The following is a 17,475-nucleotide window of genomic DNA, read 5'->3' on the forward strand; positions in this document are numbered from 1 at the left end:
GAGTGAAGAAAGAAAGGCTTGGAAGCACCTTTTGGATTCCCGAGGAGGCAGGGATAAAAAGGCTGAATGAGGTGAGATTTGGGGAAACAGGCAAAAAAGAGTCCTACACATTAGCTACAAGCTCAGTTCTGCAGTCAGCCAGACTTGGGTTTATATCCAGGCTATCCCACCACCTGGGTGCTCTCCAGCAGTAACTTTACCTCTTTTAAGGCGAGGAGTGTAGGTCTAGAGTGACGCTAGCAGAATTTGCATCCTGGCTCTCTGACCTCAGGCAAGTTACTTAACCTTTCTGTGGCTTATTTTCTCTTCTGTAAAATGTAAACAACACTCACCTTCTAAGGTGTCAGGAAGGACTTAGCATCTTAGAACAGTGCTTAGGATATTGGCAATCAATCACTCAACAGATGTTAGCTATTATTATTACCTTTGGAATTTTTCTTCAAATGTAGTAGACAGGAAACTTTTAGCTAACAACACATTTTTAAATTTGAATAGTTATGAGTTTATTTTCAAGTGTATTAACATATATGACTAGCACATCAAAGCTGTGGTTTTCCTAATGTTGCTTAGGACAAGGCTATGTTAAAAAGGGAATTGATTTTAAAGATAATTTTAAAAATAAGGAAAGTTAATAGAAGTCAATTTATATAATATAGGAAGAATGTGGGTATGGAAGAAAATCATAGAGGAATACCTAAATGGCTCAAAAACTTGGAAAATTATCCACGATGCCATGTTCGTTTCTGCTTATAAAACCTTCTAAGGCACACCGCAAGGGTGGAGAAATGAAGCAAGAAAGATACCGATCTAGATGCTATCAAAACTGCCTCTCTTCCCCTTCTTTTCCCCTCTACAACCGTTGTTGTTCCTTCTGTGAGAAATCGGTGGGAGGGCCCACACAAACGAGGCCTGACGCCCTCCTGGACTCTGGAACCCCGAAAGCATTGTGGATTGCGGGGCTCGGGGAAGGAAGGCCGAATCCAAAACCCCAGCCAGCTCTGAAAAACGAAAGCCAACTCCCCAACTTCGCTCTCCCGCCTCGTTTAGGGCGATTCGGGCCTCTGTGATTTTTTTGGATCACTGGGTCAATCAGTCAGCCAGTGCCTCGGGAGAAGTTTAATTAAGCTCAGATCGCCGGCGCGAGCTGCCAAAGGTCTCCCCGTCCGCCCTGCCCCCCGCACATCTGGTGAAAAGCTTCTCCCCCGCCCGACCCGGCGGGCCGCAGCCCGCGCATGCGCGTGAGCAGGACGCCCAGCGCCCCGCGGCAGGCTCGGCTCCCAGAACCGCGTTGCAAACTGTTGCATCAGACAGCAAACAGCCGGCCGGGCCGCCAAGGTTTCTAGGAAGATAGGAAGGCTTTGAGATCCTCCATGGTCGCTTGGGAGCGTTGGCCATTACTCAAGGTGTTTACACACTGGTAACACGATCCCCTGAAATCTCAAGCTCGCGCCAGGCGCGGGGGTTGGGACTTAGTCACAGGTGAAATTCGCAGAACTCTGCTGCGCCTGCCCCACCCCAAGGCCCCAAACTGGACCACCCGAACTGGACTCGGTATGCTTTACTACGGGCTTGGGCCCTGAAGGAATGCGCTGGGTTTGATTTCTCTTCCCAAGAACAAGAATGCCCCTGAGGAATTTCTCACTCTGTGAAAGTGCAAAACTAATTTCCCCAGACAAGCGCTGTTGCCGGTTCCCAAAAGGGCTTGGAAAGCTCCCAACAGGAATGTTCAGTGATTTCCAAATCTCTTCACCCCAGCAGCTGGATACGCAGACACTGACCATCAAAACCTTCTTGGTGGGTGGACACACATCCTCCTTCCACAGAGAGGCCTTCTTTTGACGCGTCTCAGCTCCCCTATGAAGCAAGTCATTTACTGTCATGGGCTTTCTCCAGGTGCGGAAGTTGAAGCCATGAGGTCACAAACCATGGAGACTGAACATTAGCCAGAGACTGCACTACCATCACCTCGATGTAGACACAGCACACACATATGGGTTCTCTAGATTCAAACAGCTCTGCAGCTAAGGTCGTGGAAAAGTCCTCCTTATGCTATTCATTCTTTTGGTCTCTGGGCCAGTCCTCCCTTAAGAGGAGAGAAAATAATCCTGTATCTAGAAGGGATGGGATGGTCTTGGGGGTGGGATATTCAAGAAGAATGAGTACTGACTTGGAAGCTACTTTCTAAAGTGATTTCCAGGGACATACTCTGAATCCTGTGGTTCAGTCTTTTTTCTTTCTTTCTTTCTTTTTTTTTTTTTTTTGGAATGGATTAAAACCAAGATCATTCAGTATTAATGGATTTTCCAAAAAGACAAAAACTGGCAATTTACCTTAAGCATTCTGTCTTTGCTAGGGTGTTGATGGTGAAAATCTATTCCATTTGAATAATCTTGAAAGCTAAAACAGGCCTAGTGTTCTTCCTTCCTCTCGTTATTATGAATCACTCAGTCCCAAGATTCAATAAAAAAAAAAAAAATGACCCAAAAGACTCATAAGCATTATCCCACACATCACTTTGCCAGATAGTCACTGTTGTTTGTTTAAGCCAACATTTTCCTTTGGACAGTAGGGTATTATGGCACTACGGGATTTTTCATCATAATAGATGCTTCATAAATATAGCCTGTGCTATTTTGGACAACAGCGATCTTATAAACTGAAGGAGTGACAACTGGAAAGGGATGGGGAGGAGCAAGGGCAAATGCTGGAGCTGGAGCATTTCTGAGCCCTGCTTCTGAAGGTATCTCAGGACCCAAACCTTCTACCAAATCGGTGTCATCGCTGTGGTGTCAGGGTCCCAGGGTATGATCTCAGAGAGCTGCCGAAGGAGCTGGTGGAATGTCAGGTATGTCTGAGCAGCAGTCCTTACCTGGAGAAGCAAGTCATTTACCATCATAGGACCTCTCCAGGTGTGGAAGTTGAAGCCATGAGGTTAGAAACCAGGAGGGAATGGGAGAAAGTAAGCTTCTGAGCTCATGTTAGGTTCTCTGCTCTGCCACTAGGATCTACACATCATGCGCCCTTGAGGCATGTTTGTAGAATGAACGCACTGAAAGAATGAGGGAAGCAGCAGCGAGGAAGGTCGAAGAGGTCCAAGAATTTTGCAAGAGGCAGCCTGGGATATTCAGGTCTCTCTTGTGTTGGGTAAGAGGGGAATCCTTCTAGTTCAAAGACATAGGGCGAGAGAATCAGAACTGTTAGTGACAAGTCTCATGAAGTCCCTTCTGCCTTGGTTTCCCAGTTTGGAAAAACCTCCAGTTGGTGATTCCAGAGCTGGCCTGTCAATCTCTTCAAACAAGCCTAGTGATATCATCAACCATTGCCTCACCTTGACTGAATTCCCAGAGCAAACTTCTGGAAAAGTAAGGGGTCTGAGGGAGGATGTGTGTCTGACATCTGAGAACAGGAAAATCCTCCAGAAGCCAACCTTTAAAGCTGTAAGCAGAGCGGTGGCCGAGATGATTAGATGATGCAGACAGACACTAGAAGTGTGATTCGTTTTCCACATTTTGGGGCACTCACAAATTCTGGACACTCTACCAAGCCCAAACCCAGACAAAGCTCCTGTTCTAAAGGCTTATGATCCACAGTCCTTGTGGAAAGTCTGTCTTTGAAATGTTTAAGGCACCTCATTTAATCCTCATTTCCACTTCAAGTCATGTACCTCCTTCCTGAGAAACCCACCACATTTGAAGTTTGTAGCTGGCCTTCCTTCTGTTTTTGCTATTTACGTGCCAATTTAAAGGGTGGGGAGAGCCACATTAGTTTTAAAATAAAACACAAATAGCAAAATGAGGCTTGGTTAAAGAAAAAAACCACAGAAGGGATTTTTTTTTTCCTCTCTTACTTTTCAGATTTTCCTAGAACCACCTTTATTTCCTCAGAGCCCAGACATAGAAAGTGAGTGGGCCTCTCCAGCTGCTCTTCCAAGGGAAAGCTAAATGCCTCATTCCTATTCTTCTCTCATTGCACTTTGAGGTTTGTTTTTCTGTTTTAGACAGAGTTCCAGATTGAGGCTCAGAAAGTTATTGAAGCCCCTGATTCACATGTGGTATTTCTGAGCACTCTTAGGGCAAATCTTGGTTTGTGTTTGGCATGGTTTGTCTCTTACCTCTTCTGTTCAGCTGCATCAGCATGTGCATTCTGGGTGACAGGAACATGGCTTTTAAAGTCAGATATTCCTAGTGGAGTCCCAGCCTTGCTACTTACCAGTCTGGTGACCTCATCTGTTAAATGAGAGTAATAATGCATACCTTTTAGGGCTGATGAGGATTAAGGAGTCAAGACACAGAAAGGGTTCAGCATAAAACAAGCACCTAATACACTGTAGCTATTTTAAAAATAGATCCTTTTTATCTATCTGCTCCTTCCTTAACCAATTCTCTAGTCCTATTTTGGAGAAGGACAGAAAGTTATCTGTTCTAATGGATGATTTTTGCCCATTTGGCATCACCAAAGGATCTATGAGAAGGGGAGACGAGGTGGAGTTTTACCTGGCAAACAACAGGGCCTTTTAATGGGATCAGTGTTCTTTTCTCTCAAAAGGTGACCAAACGAGCAGTGCAGGGACAGGGAAAACCTTGAAGACAAAGAAGATGGGGAGGAGTGGTCAGGAAAATCAAGCCCAGGGCAGAGGTGAAGTTGCCAGCTACCAGGAAAGAAAGGTTCCAGCTTCGGGGTTTTGAGGTTACTGCGCCTGCATGCTGAGGCCCGCCCGCCCCGCAGTCTGGTGACCGTAGGACCCGAGGCGCGTGCGGCAGCGCCCTCTGCCGGCCACGCCAGGGCAAACCATCAGCTCTGCTGCTCTGCAGGTGGGACCCGGGATCCCTCCCGCTGCCTCCGCCCCCGCTCCATCCCTTCCCAGGACTGCACAGCCCGGTCCCAGATCAGATTTCGGGAGACGCGTCTCTATCTGATGCCTTCGGGCTGAGCAGGATGATGCTCGGAAACATCCAATTCACCCGGGGATCGGAGGCCGCGGGAAACCACCCAAACCCAGGAGAGGCTGCGCCTCTTGGGACCCGGGGCCAAAGCCTGCTGGGCTGTCGGAGGTGGTTTGGAAGTGGCATCGCCTTTGGCCAAGACCGCGGGTTCTGCGGACAGAGAGGAGCCCTGGGTTCGCTTTCTGCCTCATCTATTTTCAAGCTAGGTGACCTTGGGCAAGGTACTTAAATTTCCCTGTGCCTTAGTTTCCTCATCTTTAAGATGGAGAAAATGATCCCGACCTTAGTGGGTTGACATGACGATTACATGGGATCAGACTGCCTGGGTTGGAATTCTGGCACTGACATCAGCTAGCTGTGTGCCTGGGGCGAGTTACTTAACCTCTCTGTGCCCCTGTTTCCTGCAAAATAGGGATAATAACGGTACTTACCTCCGAGGGTTGTTGCCTGCAAAGCGCTTAACACAGTGCCTGGCACAGAGTAAGCGCTCAATAAATGGTGGCTATTGTGGTTGTTGTCGTTATTATTGTTCTTAAGACCGCTGAGCACAGGAGCAGAACTCTAGCTGGCGGCTATTATTAGTCTCTTTCTTGGGTCCGACTATTTCTTTCCGGGCATTGTTAAAATCTTTTACCCGGCGCTTGCGTCCTTATCAGTAGCCGAAGGACAGCCGGCCTTCCCGAGTTTGGAAAATCGAGGTTCCCCTGGAGTAGGGCCAAGAACGCGGCCGCGGGCTGCAAGGACCGGGACCTCCCGGGAGGATGCCCGCGCCACGCCGCCTCCACCCGTGCCTCCATTAGCGCGCGTCAGAGCCGCAGTGACGTCGCCAGGTCCGCGGGCGGTGGGGAGGCGCGGCCTGGACACGCGGGAAGCCTGGGGTGGCCGGGATGGCCGGGGTGGCCCAGCCGCGCGGATGCCCTGCTGTTCCCGGCGGCTGCAGCCGAGGCAGCCCAAGGAGCTGCGGGAAGGCCCTGGCCGGGGTTGGCTCTGCAGCGCCTGCCGACGCCTCGCGCACCCAGGCTCCGCCTGCAGCCCGGCGGGGAGGCAGGAGATGCCGACACCCGCCCGCGCCCCCAAGTCCGCCCAGCCCCGCGCGGAGCTGACCTCCCGGGGCGCTGCTCAGCGTCGGCGTGGTCCTTCCCTTCCTGTCCTCTCTGGCCTGCACCCGCCCCAATCTCATTCCTTCTGGTCCCCACCGACCCACTCAGTTTCTTCTTCCTCTGCCCTCCTCCGGACCAACTCATTTGCCGCGAGTGGTTAATAACCACCCACAGGAGGCGCCTCCCACTCTCAGCTCCATCCGCAGTGCTCGGCGCGCCCATCTCTTCGCTGGCGGGACAGTTCCATTTGGCTTGCCCTGCACGCACCTCCAACTCGCAGCGTCTGGCTCCTGTAATTGTCCATCTCAGTGATGGCACTCCCAATCACCCCATCATCGCAGCTGCCTCGCATCCCCCCCACCCCCAGCACCTCTCCAGGCACTCTCCATTTCTCCATCCTAATTCCAGCCAGCTTGGCTTAGGTGTCCCTCTCTCATTGGCTATTAACAAATTCTCCTCAAAGAGCTCCCTGCTACACTCCCGCCTCCTTCAAATCCATCCTTCACACACCGCCAGAATCTACAATCGTGTCTGGCCATGCCTTTCTCTGCTTAAGGCTGCCCAGCCTGGGACCCCCCCAAGCCCACTCTCCTCTGCCATTTTCTATCGGACACCTTTCGGAGCTTGTCTTGGGTGTTGGACCCTGCTTGAGACCACCTGACCCAAGGTCTTGGGTATCTTTACTGCTGTTGAACCCCTTCAAAGGAATTTACACCTTTCTCCCCCTCCTCCTCCAGTTGGCTTCCTCTTACTCATTCTCCAAAGCTTAAGATGTGAGTCACCTCTGCAAGACCGCCCTCCCTGTTCTGCTGTCCAGCAGAGTGACATGTCTCTGGGTCTCCAAAGCTTTCTATCTCGGCACTATAGTGGTATTCGGCATAAAGGCCTGACCTTTCCAGAAGGCCTATGAGGCCTGTATGGTTGGTGCACCATCCCCCACCCCACCCCCAACTCAGCTGCGGCCACACTGGGGGTCTCCCTTCCTGGTCAGTGTTCACCCTCCCACCTCCCACCCTTTGTGCAGCCTCTCCTTCCTGCCTGGTGTGCTTTTCTGCCCTTCCTCACCGCCTAAATTTTTGGCTCTCATCCTAAGTAAGCATCGTTTCCTCAGAGACCCCATCCTTGACCCCTCCCCACCTCACCCCCAATTCAATCAAATTCTCCTTTGATTGATCAAAGCATATAAAAAACACACAGAGGAGTTCCCGTCGTGGCGCAGTGGTTAACGAATCCGACTAGGAACCATGAGGTTGCGGGTTCAGTCCCTGCCCTTGCTCAGTGGGTTAACGATCCGGCGTTGTCGTGAGCTGTGGTGTAGGTTGCAGACGCGGCTCGGATCCTGCGTTGCTGTGGCTCTGGCGTAGGCCGGTGGCTACAGCTCCGATTCAACCCCTAGCCTGGGAACCTCCATATGCCGAGGGAGCGGCCCAAGAAATAGCAACAACAACAACAAAAGACAAAAAAAAAAAAAAAAAAAAAAAAAAAAAAAAAAAAAAAACACACAGAGAATAATACCCTTAACACGTGTTAATTCTTTACCCTTCCCCTGCTTACCCCCCACCTGCCAAGGCTTAACATTTGCCGTATTTTCCTCAAATCTTGTTTAAGGACATAAAACGTTACAGATCTAGGTTGAGCCTTCTGCACCCATTTCTGCCCCCTGCCTAAGGTACTCGCTCTCCTGCATTTGGTGTTCATCAGTCCCATACATGCTTTTGTATTTTTTTTCCTGCATATGTTTGTGCCTGTAAACACTTCATAGGCTTGTTTGGCATGTTTGTAAACTTTGAAGAAATGGCATTTACTGGATGTATCATTGTGTAACTCACTTTTTTCACTCAGCATGATTTTGAAAGGTAACCACACTGATACATGTAATTCTGGATCATACATTTTCACTTCTGATCAGGGTCCCTTTGGATGAGTTCGCCACACTTTACCCATCTCCTTCGGGAGGACATTCAGCTTTGTTTTCACATCATTTTCTGTTGTTAGAAGCAATGCTACAATTAATATTTTTAAAGACCTATCCCCTTCTGTGAAAGTGAACCCCCCAGGGTAGATGCTTGGACGTGGAATTGCTGGGCTCTGGGTGTGTGAATTGGCAGCTTTGCTGGGCATGGCTGAACAGTTTTTCAAAGTGATTGTACCAATTTACACTTCGATAGCTGTCTAAGAGTTCCTGTGCTTGGCTTCCTCAACAACACTTGGTAATGTCAGACTTTAAAATTTTTGCCAAGCTGGTGGGTGTGAAATGGTATTCCAGTGTTTTAATTTGCAATTCCCTGTTTACAAGAGAGACTGAACATACTTTCATTTGTTTATTGGCTATTTGCCTTTCGTCTTTTAAAATTGCCCCTTGGTTTATTTGCCAGTGCTTCTATTGGATTCTCTCTTACTATGTGTAGGAGTTCTTTATATATTCTGGATACTAATTCTTTGTCAGGCTGAAGCCCATCTGGTGTCTTCTACCCCACCTAAGTGCAGTTTCAAATCTGCGTGATTATTTGATTAATGGCTGACTTTCCCACTAAACTGTAAGCTCCATGAGAGGAGGGACGGTGCCCTGCAACGCATGCAGTGTCTAACATACCAGGAACTTAATAGTAAATACTTCCGTACGGAGTTGTATTGACATTGTCTTTTTATATGCTCGTCACTTCAGCCCTCACCTTCCATGACCCGTAAGGTGGCAGGCTCCTTGAGAGCAGGAATCTGGTGCTATGTTATTCATTTTTCCTGTCTCCATCTTTGTACCTCTCTCAATACGATGCCTCTGGCACAGAATCTATAGCCAATCATTTTTGCTTAATTTCCTTTGAGCTGTCTCTTTCTTTTCTTTCCTTTCTCTTCAACCCATCTTTTACCCCTAAGTCCAGTTATATTATCTATAAAATGAACAAATAATAAAAACCTTCTCAGCTGTTTGTAAGAATCAGGCAATATAAACACATTTGAGTATGTGGAGCCATGCTTAGCACACACTTAGCGCTCAATAACTGGTGCCTTTCCCGATTCCCAGAACAATCATTTTGGTGACTGAAGATACACTCTGGTTAATTGTAACAGACAGCGTTCTTTCAGAGAGAGAATAAAGGTGAACTTCCTGAAGATCTGGCGAGCAGTTTTTTTTCCCTCCCTTTACTGGCATTTGACCCACCATATAAGGCTCAGTCCCAACACGATCTCTGAAAAGCATCAAATATCATTCTTCTCCCTTTCTTTTATAAATTCCAGACATATCAAAGGCGTATGAACCATATATAGATTTCAAACCTTTAAGTGGAAACATATAAAGGCCAATTCCATGTCTTTGGCCAGAAGTCAGAGAGCAGAAAAAAACTCTGTCAGTGATACCAGGAGTGGGATTTAGTGGCTGCAGCCAGGGACAAAAGCAGAATTCTTACATCTGTTTCCTACATCTGCCATTGATTGTGTGACCTTTGATCTATTTATAAAATGAAGATCATAATTCTTGCTTTTTCTGGGGGTTGAACTTCATTAATTACTCATTTTAAAATGCTTTGAGATCCTCAACTTGAAAGACACTTTGGTTATATTTAAACCATGCTCCAAATAGGTAAATGGCCCGGCCACATCTGTCCATGCAGTGCGGGAACCTGATATCCATCGCACTAGAAAGAGAGGCCCAGAAATGTAGGTTGTCGGTCCAGAGTTGTAAGTTGCTGACAGACAGAGGGCAACCCCCTTGTCTCTGGCCCCAAGCTCGCAGGAGTGAGAAATCTCAGGGCAGCCTTATTTGATCAAGATGTAATACTACCAGGAGGCTCATCATCTCTAGGGTTTCATCTCGCATGAGGAGAGCAGGTGGCTGCACTGGGCCCACTGCAACGTGAGCCCACCGACGAGAACAATTAGAGCCTCAGCGAGTGGGTGGCGAGTAGCGGCCTCTCCCCAGAAGGCGCAGAAGGAACTTTGCTGAGAGATGTAACAGGAGAAGGTGGGCTGAAACCCAGAAAGCAGCGGAGACAGGGCCCCTCCTGAGGCCGACCTTCTCCTCAACTCAGAGATCTGGAAAAGGACCCGAAAGAAGGCAAAGGAGAGGGCTGAGATCCTTGTCTGACAGCTCTGCGTGGTAGCCCCCGAGGGTTAGGCTGGCCCGGATTGGCCACTGAAACCAGCAACAGCTGTGCGGTAGTTTAGGCAAGAACCCTGGAGCTGGAAGACCAGGTTTTCCAATCCAGCTGCAAACTCACCAGCTGTGCGATCTGGTCTCGGAGCCTCAGCGTCTCAAGGAGGGCTGGGGATAACAAGGACACCAACTCGGCAGGGTTGTTGGGAAGATTCGACAAGAAAAGGCATGTGGCAGTGAGCCGCTTGTGGAAGGGAGTCAGTTGAGACTCATGAAAAAGATGGAAACACTACAAACTCATTTAAGACTGGGCAGGGCTCTCTTCCTTTACTTAGGAAAAATTTTCCCTCTTTATTTTTAAACCAATACTTGCATATGATTAAAAACAAACAAACAAACAAAAAACCCAGACAAACAAACAAACAAATCTCCAAGGTCACAACAGCGTGAAAGAAGATTCAGTGAAAAATGAGTGTCTCTCCCATTGGAACCTCTTACCACACATTTCTCCTCCCTTAGTGGCAATAAATATTACCAGACATAGTCTATGCATCTATAAGGATCTATGCGGATTTAGAACTTTGCCTCTTTTTTACACAGATATCTTGCTGTACAATCTGTGTGTCTGTGTGTGTGTGTGTTTTGTTTTAAACCAAACAGTGTATCTTGAAACTAATTCACTCTCAGGACATACCAGGCTACGTCTTTATAGGGCTAAGTGGTATTACACTGCATTTAGTTAGCCTGTCCTCTGCAGACAGACATTTAGGTTTGCATTTGTTTTCTATGGCTGCTGTAACAAATCACCACCAAGTTAGTGGCTTAAAATAGCACCGGTCTATTATCTTACAGTTTTGTAGATCAGAAGTCCAAAATGAGTCTCGCTGGGCTAAAATGAAGGTGCCGGAGCTTCCAGGGAAGGATCTGTTTCCTTGTCCATTCTAGCTTCTAGACACTTCTATACCTGCATTCCTTGGCTTGTGTCCCCTTCATTCATCTTCAAAGCCAGCAACCTTAGGTAGAGTTTTTCTTAAGTCACAGTATTCTGACTCTGCTTTTATACCCCTTTCTTTCACTTTTAAGGATCCTTGTGATTACCTTGAGCCAATGCAGATAATCCAGGATAACCTCCCTATTTTGACGTCAGCTGTTTAGCCATCTTAATTCCATCTGCAACTTTAATTCCCCTTTGTCATGCATATTCACGTGTTCTGGGGATTAGGATGTGGACATTGTCTTGGAGGGGGGCATTATTCTGCTTACCACAAGGTTGTTTCCTGTCCTTTGCTGTTACAAACAGAACTGACAAATGTCCTTGTGTAAGTATCTTTTCCTACCTGTGAGTATGTATCTAAGATCAAGTCTGAGAAGCGCTGTGTGTGTAATAGGGCATGCATTTACATTTTGTGGAAGGCATTGTCAAATTTTGCTCTACAGAGACTGTACAATTCGCACACCTACCACTAATGTATCAGTGCAATTAAAAAAATTAGTAGTCTTTACTATTTTATAGGTTTACAGAAAAATTGATCAGAAAGTACAGTTCTCGAATTTCTTTTGTGGCGCAGCGGGTAAAGGATCTGGAGTTGTCACTAGAGTGGCTTGGGCCATTACTGAGGTGTGGATTCAGTCTCTAGCCTGGGAATTTCAGCATTTTGGGAATGTAGCCAAAAAAAAAAAAAAAAAAAAAAAGTGTAGTTCCTGCATCTTGCTCTGTAATTTCCCCTCTTACACACATGTTATATTACTGTGGTATATTTGTTTCAATTGATGAACCAGTGCTGATGCATTATTTTTAACTGAAGTCCCTGGTTTACACTAGAATTCACTCTTGTTGTACATTCTTTGGGTTTTGGCAAATGTAGTTGTATATTCTACGAGTTTTGACAAATGTATAATGACATGCGTCCACAATTATGGCATCATATACAATAGTATCACAGTCCTAAAAATCCTCTCTGCTCTGCTTGTTCATCCCTCCTCCTTCCCCGCCCTGGCCCCCTAGCAAACACTGATATTTTTACTGTCTCCATAGTTTTGTCTTCTCCAGAATGCCATAGAGTTGGATTCACAGAGTATGCAGCCTTTTCAGATTGGCTTCTCTCACCTAGAAATATGCGTTTAAGATCCCTTCATGTCTTTTTGTGACTTGATATCTCCTTTTTTTTTTTTTTTTTTTTTTTTTTTAATGGCTACACCTATGGCATATGGAAGTTCCTGGGTCAGGGATCGAATCCAAGCTGCTGCCGTGACCTACGCCACAGCTGTGACAATGCTGGATCCTTTAACCCACTGCACCAGGCTAGGGAATCAAACCCATGCCTCCACAGCGACCAGAGCCGCTGCAGTCAGATTCTTAACCTACTGCACCACAGCGGGAACTCCTGGATAGCTCTTTTTTAGTCGCTAAATAATATTGCATTGAGTGGAGGTAACACAATTTGGGTATCCATCACTTATTAGAGGGCATCTTGGTTTCTTCCAAGATTTGGCGATTCTGAATAAAGCTGCTATAAACATTTGTGTGTGCAGGTTTTTGTGTGGACATAAGTTTTTCAGTGCTGCCAGTTTTTTTTTTTTTCACACCTTTGAATATGCAGTATTTTGACAAACTTCTTCATCTTGGCTAATCCAATAGATGGAAATGGTATCTAATCATTTTAATGTACATTTCTTTAATGAAGAGTGAAATCCAATGCCTTGTTGCTGTTTATTTTTCCTAGTGATGCATACAGTCTTTTTATATATTTATATAATAAGGGAATTGGAAATGTGTGTTATATTTTTATAAATATTCTGTCCAGTTTGTCTTTTGATTTTTTCCATGTTGAAGTTTAAAACATTTATAAGTCAAATTTATCCTTTTTTTCTTTTTTCTTTTGAGGCCTTTGTGTTTTGTGTCTTGATTTTCCCACGTTGAGATTTTAAAAAATTCTCCCACTTAATTATCATGTTTATATAGCTTTGATTTTTACGTGTGAGTCTTGGATACAGCTGGATCTATTTAGCCCAAAGGAGCAAGGTGAGGTTCCCAGTATTGCCCCCCTGCCCCCATTGTTAACCCATCAAGAAATGTTGTTCTAGCATCATTTTCAGAAGCATCCATCTTTCCTCTTACTGGAAATTCGATGTTGATTATATACCGATTCCAGTGGGTAATTGCTTCATTTCTGGTCTTTTGAGCTAACTGTTTTGCTTAGCAAAGTTTTCCACCATGTTTTTTCTTTTAACAACAGATTCATCAAGATATAATTCATATACTATAAAATTCACCTTTTTTTAAGTTGGCACTTCAGTGTTTTTTAGTATATTCACAGAGTTGTGTAACCATCACTGCTGTCCAATCGCACGAAATTTTCATCACCCCACAAAGAAACCCTGTAACCATTAGCAGTCTCCTGGCTAGACTCTTCACTCCCTCCTGCCCTTAGCTCCTGACAATGACTGATGTACTTGTGGGTTTTATGGATTTGCCTATTCTGGACATTTCATGTAAGTAGAATTATATAGTATGTGGCATTTTATGATTCACTTCTGGCACTTAGCATGATGTCTTTACTTAGCAAGATTCATTCAAGTTGCAGCATGTGTCAATACTTTGCTTCTTTTTATAATATTATGTTATATGTCTCTACTGCATTCTGTTTATCCATTCATCAACTGATGTATTCTCGGATTGTTTCCACTTTTGGCTATTGTAAATAATGCTGTTATGAACATTTGTGGACAAGTCTTTGTGTGGACATATGTTTTCAGTTCTCTTGGGCATATATATAGGAGTGGAATTGCTGGGTCACATGGTATCACTATGTTTAACATTTTGAAGAACTGCCAGAATGTTTTCCATATCTTTTTTAGATAAATGTCTATTTCCATTCTTTACCCACTTTAACCATTTAAAAATTAGGTTATTTTTTCTTTCTTATTGAGTTGTAAGAACTCTTTATACATTCTGGTCACTAGTCCCTTATCAGATATGTGATTTGCAAATATTTTGTCCCATTCTGTGAGTTGTGTTTTCACTTTTTTTTTGGTCTTTTTGCTATTTCTTGGGCCGCTCCTGCAGCATATGGAGGTTTTCGGGCTAGGGGTCAAATCGGAGCTGTAGCCACCAGCCTATGCCAGAGCCACAGCAATGCTGGATCCAAGTCGTATCTGCAACCTACAGCACAGCTCACAGCAACGCCGGATTGTTAACCCACTGAGCAAGGGCAGGGACCGAACCCACAACCTCATGGTTCCTAGTCGGATTCGTTAACCACTGCACCATGATGGGAACTCCGTGTTTTCACTTTCTTAATGGTGTCCTTTGAAACACAAAAGTTTGGTGAGATCCAGTTTATCTATTTTTCCCTTTTGTTATTTGTGATTTTGGTGTCATAGCTAAGAAACTACATTACTTTTTTTTTTTTTTTTTTTTTAGGGCCTCACCTGAGGCACATGAAGGTTTCCAGGCTGGGGATTGAATCGGAGCTACAGCTGCCAGCCTATAACACAGCCAAAGCAACACAGGATCTGAGCTACGTCTGTGACCTACATCACAGCTCACGACAACGCCAGGTCCTTAATCCACTGAGCTATGCCAGGGTTCGAACCTTTGACCTCATGGATGCTAGTCAGATTCGTTTCTGCTGAGCCATGATGGGAATGCCTACGTTATGTTTTAATATTTGGTAAAGAGTCTGTCTCCACTGTCTCCCCCGCCACCCCTGGGCTATTCTTGCATGCTTATTTTTCTCATGTGAGTTTAATTATTTTTCTTTTATGGCCACACCTGTGACGTATGGAAGTTCCCAGGCTAGCGACTGAATCTGCAACATAGCTGTGACCCCACACCACAGCTGCAGCAGTGCCAGATCCTTTAACCCACTGTGCAGGGCTGGAGATTGAACCAGTACTTCTGTAGTGACCTAAGCTACTGTAGTTGGATTCTTAACCTACTGTGCCATAGCAGGTACTCCCATGTGAACTTTAGAATCAGCTCATCTTATTCCAAAAGCAATTCTTTCAGTATGTTTTAAAAATTGGAATCGCTGTAAATATGATGGTTTGCGAGAGCTGACATCTTTACAATAGTACATCTTCCTATTCAAAAATAGGATATGTCTTTACATTTATTCATACTATTAAGTGCCTCAGTAGCATTCTAAAGCATTCTTCTTATGGATTTAGCCCATCTGCGTAGTTGTGTGTTTTTTTTTTTTTTGTCTTTTTGTCTTTTTTGTTGTTGTTGTTGTTGTTATTGTTGCTATTTCTTGGGCCGCTCCCACGGCATATGGAGGTTCCCAGGCTAGGGGTTGAATCGGAGCTGTAGCCACCGGCCTACGCCAGAGCCACAGCAACTCGGGATCCGAGCCGCGTCTGCAACCTACACCACAGCTCACGGCAACGCCGGATCGTTAACCCACTGAGCAAGGGCAGGGACCGAACCCACAACCTCATGGTTCCTAGTCGGATTCGTTAACCACTGCGCCACGACGGGAACTCCCGTAGTTGTGTTTTGTGTTGTTTGTCATATGAATAGAATCTTTCCTTCTATTTTTTAACTGGTTGCTGATTGCTTATCAGACAGCTCCTCACTTTTGTATATCAGTCATATAACCAGGCATCTGACTGTATTGCTATTGAATGATTTTATTGATGATTCCCTAGGGAGTTATCTTGAGTTTGCTAGGCGTACAGTAATATCGTTTAAAAATAATGATAATTTTGCTTTCTCCTTTCCTGATTTTATATTTGTTTCTTTCTGCTGTCTAATTGTACAGGCCAGCCCTTCTAGAAGTGTCAAGTAATGATGGTGTTAGTGGAAATCTTTATTTTGCTCCTGACTCCATGGGAAATGCTTCTAGTTACAGACTTTGCAGAGAGGCAGCTTTCAGCATCGCTTTCTGAGTCTTTTGTTGTGTTCTCTCTGTCAGGTTTCACACAGTGTTAGGCTAGCTTTCATGAAGAGAATTTGGAAGTTGTCCTGCTTTCTCTTTGCTCTGGAACAATTTAAATAGCAGGTAGATTTCACTCATGAAACTGCCTGGACTTGACACTTTCCCGGGGTATAACTCTTTGAAAACATCCTCAGTGTATTCTATAATAGTTAGTATGTTTCAGGTGTTCTGAGTATATTTTTAAAAACTCTTCTGAAATTAGTTGTAATATTTTCTATTTGCCTAGAAAGTGATCTATTCAACCCAGGGCTTTAAGCATTTCTGCTTAGGTTGAGTAAGGTAAATGCTTATGGTTTTATTAATTAGTTTGGTGTCTGTGGTGGTTTCCCAACTCATTTCTTATTTTGTGTATTTAATCTTTAAAAAGCTGGTGGGAGATCTTCCGCTGCAAGGCTGCCTGTTTACATGGCCAGTCTGAGGCTGAGGGTTCCCAGTCGTGAAATCTCTCAACAACCAGCCAGTTTGGTTCTGTCGGAGATGGCAGAAGACAGACGTTTCTTTCTGTAGATGGCTTCAGCTGTGATCAGTTGAGTGTTTGCCATGTGCCAGACCCTGTGCTAAGCTCTTGACATATTTTTTCATTGAGTTTTCACACCAGCCCACAAGATAGGCAATACTGCATTATTCCCATTTTACTGACAAGGAAACAGAGTCTCAGAGAGATCAAACACCTCACCCAAGGTCCCACAGCTGCTAGCTGGTGCAGCTGGGACTCTGACCAGGTCTGTCTGCCTCGGGATGCATGCTAAGTACAGCGCCTCCCACCCCAGCCCGCTCCCATTCTGCACCTGCCTTTTACCTCCCGTGGCGTCAGTAGCACAGGAACAGCCACAGATGGTGGACTTCTCACTCAGGCCTGTGTTTTCTGATGCCTCACAGTGTGACCCCGCATGCCCCAACTCTTAGATAATTTTTGAGGGCTGGCTCTGGGCCAGCCACAGTGCCAGGTGCTGGAAAAGCAGCTCTTACAGTCCGGTGGGGAGGGAGCTATGTCACTAGCTAAATTTCTTCCTTAAATCGCAGTAGCAAACCAAACGAAAATAAAACACCAGCCGTGGAATCATCGGGCCTTGAGGTACAATCGTAGAGAGGGCCCAGGACTAGTTTGAATCATACACGTCTGACCCTTAATAGCCCCGTGACCAAGACATGCCCCTTTATGCCTCTGAGTCTCCGTTTCCGCATCTATAAAATGTGCAGAACATCACACGTATTTCACGTCCTGGGGATGCATCTTGCAGTTGATGGTGTCTCTCAAGGATTCTTGGCAGGGTTGGTTTGTTTTTCAAATTTTTTTTTCTTACTGTTACATAAAATAGTGGTGTGTCCTATTGATGATCTTAGATCAGACGACATATGATAATCATCCCGTGGTTGTTTGAAGATGAAACGGGATC

The 17,475-nt window shown here is 45.5% G+C and overlaps 1 protein-coding gene across 1 annotated transcript; it reads right to left on the reverse strand.

Moving 5' to 3' along the window:
* Window positions 1-478: 478 nt before the first annotated feature.
* LOC146405269 (uncharacterized) lies at window positions 479-6,395 on the reverse strand. Its single transcript, XM_085011673.1, has 6 exons — window positions 6,311-6,395; window positions 5,589-6,058; window positions 5,375-5,445; window positions 4,494-4,579; window positions 4,112-4,226; window positions 479-1,854 (listed from the first exon to the last, which is right to left on the reverse strand). The coding sequence occupies exons 1-6, from the start codon at window positions 6,393-6,395 to the stop codon at window positions 1,470-1,472; spliced, it is 1,212 nt and encodes a 403-aa protein (XP_084867799.1). The 3' UTR covers window positions 479-1,469.
* Between the last annotated feature and the right edge of the window lie 11,080 nt (window positions 6,396-17,475).

Source organism: Sus scrofa, chromosome 2 (assembly GCF_054392235.1).
Source record: "Sus scrofa isolate SSC_HxYL_T2T_F1_AM1 chromosome 2, Sscrofa_HxYL_maternal_Yorkshire_Landrace_v2.0, whole genome shotgun sequence".
NCBI lineage: Eukaryota > Metazoa > Chordata > Mammalia > Artiodactyla > Suidae > Sus > Sus scrofa.

Coding starts and splice junctions, on each gene's coding strand:
- LOC146405269 (XM_085011673.1), bottom strand. CDS start 6,395: ATGCGAGGCAGCTGCGATGATGGGGTGATTGGGAGTGCCATCACTGAG. Junction 5,446..5,588: donor CTTCGGCTACTGATAAGGAC/GCAAGCGCCGGG, acceptor CAACCACAATAG/CCACCATTTATTGAGCGCTT. Junction 1,855..4,111: donor GATGCAGCTGAACAGAAGAG/GTAAGAGACAAA, acceptor CTTGCTTCATAG/GGGAGCTGAGACGCGTCAAA.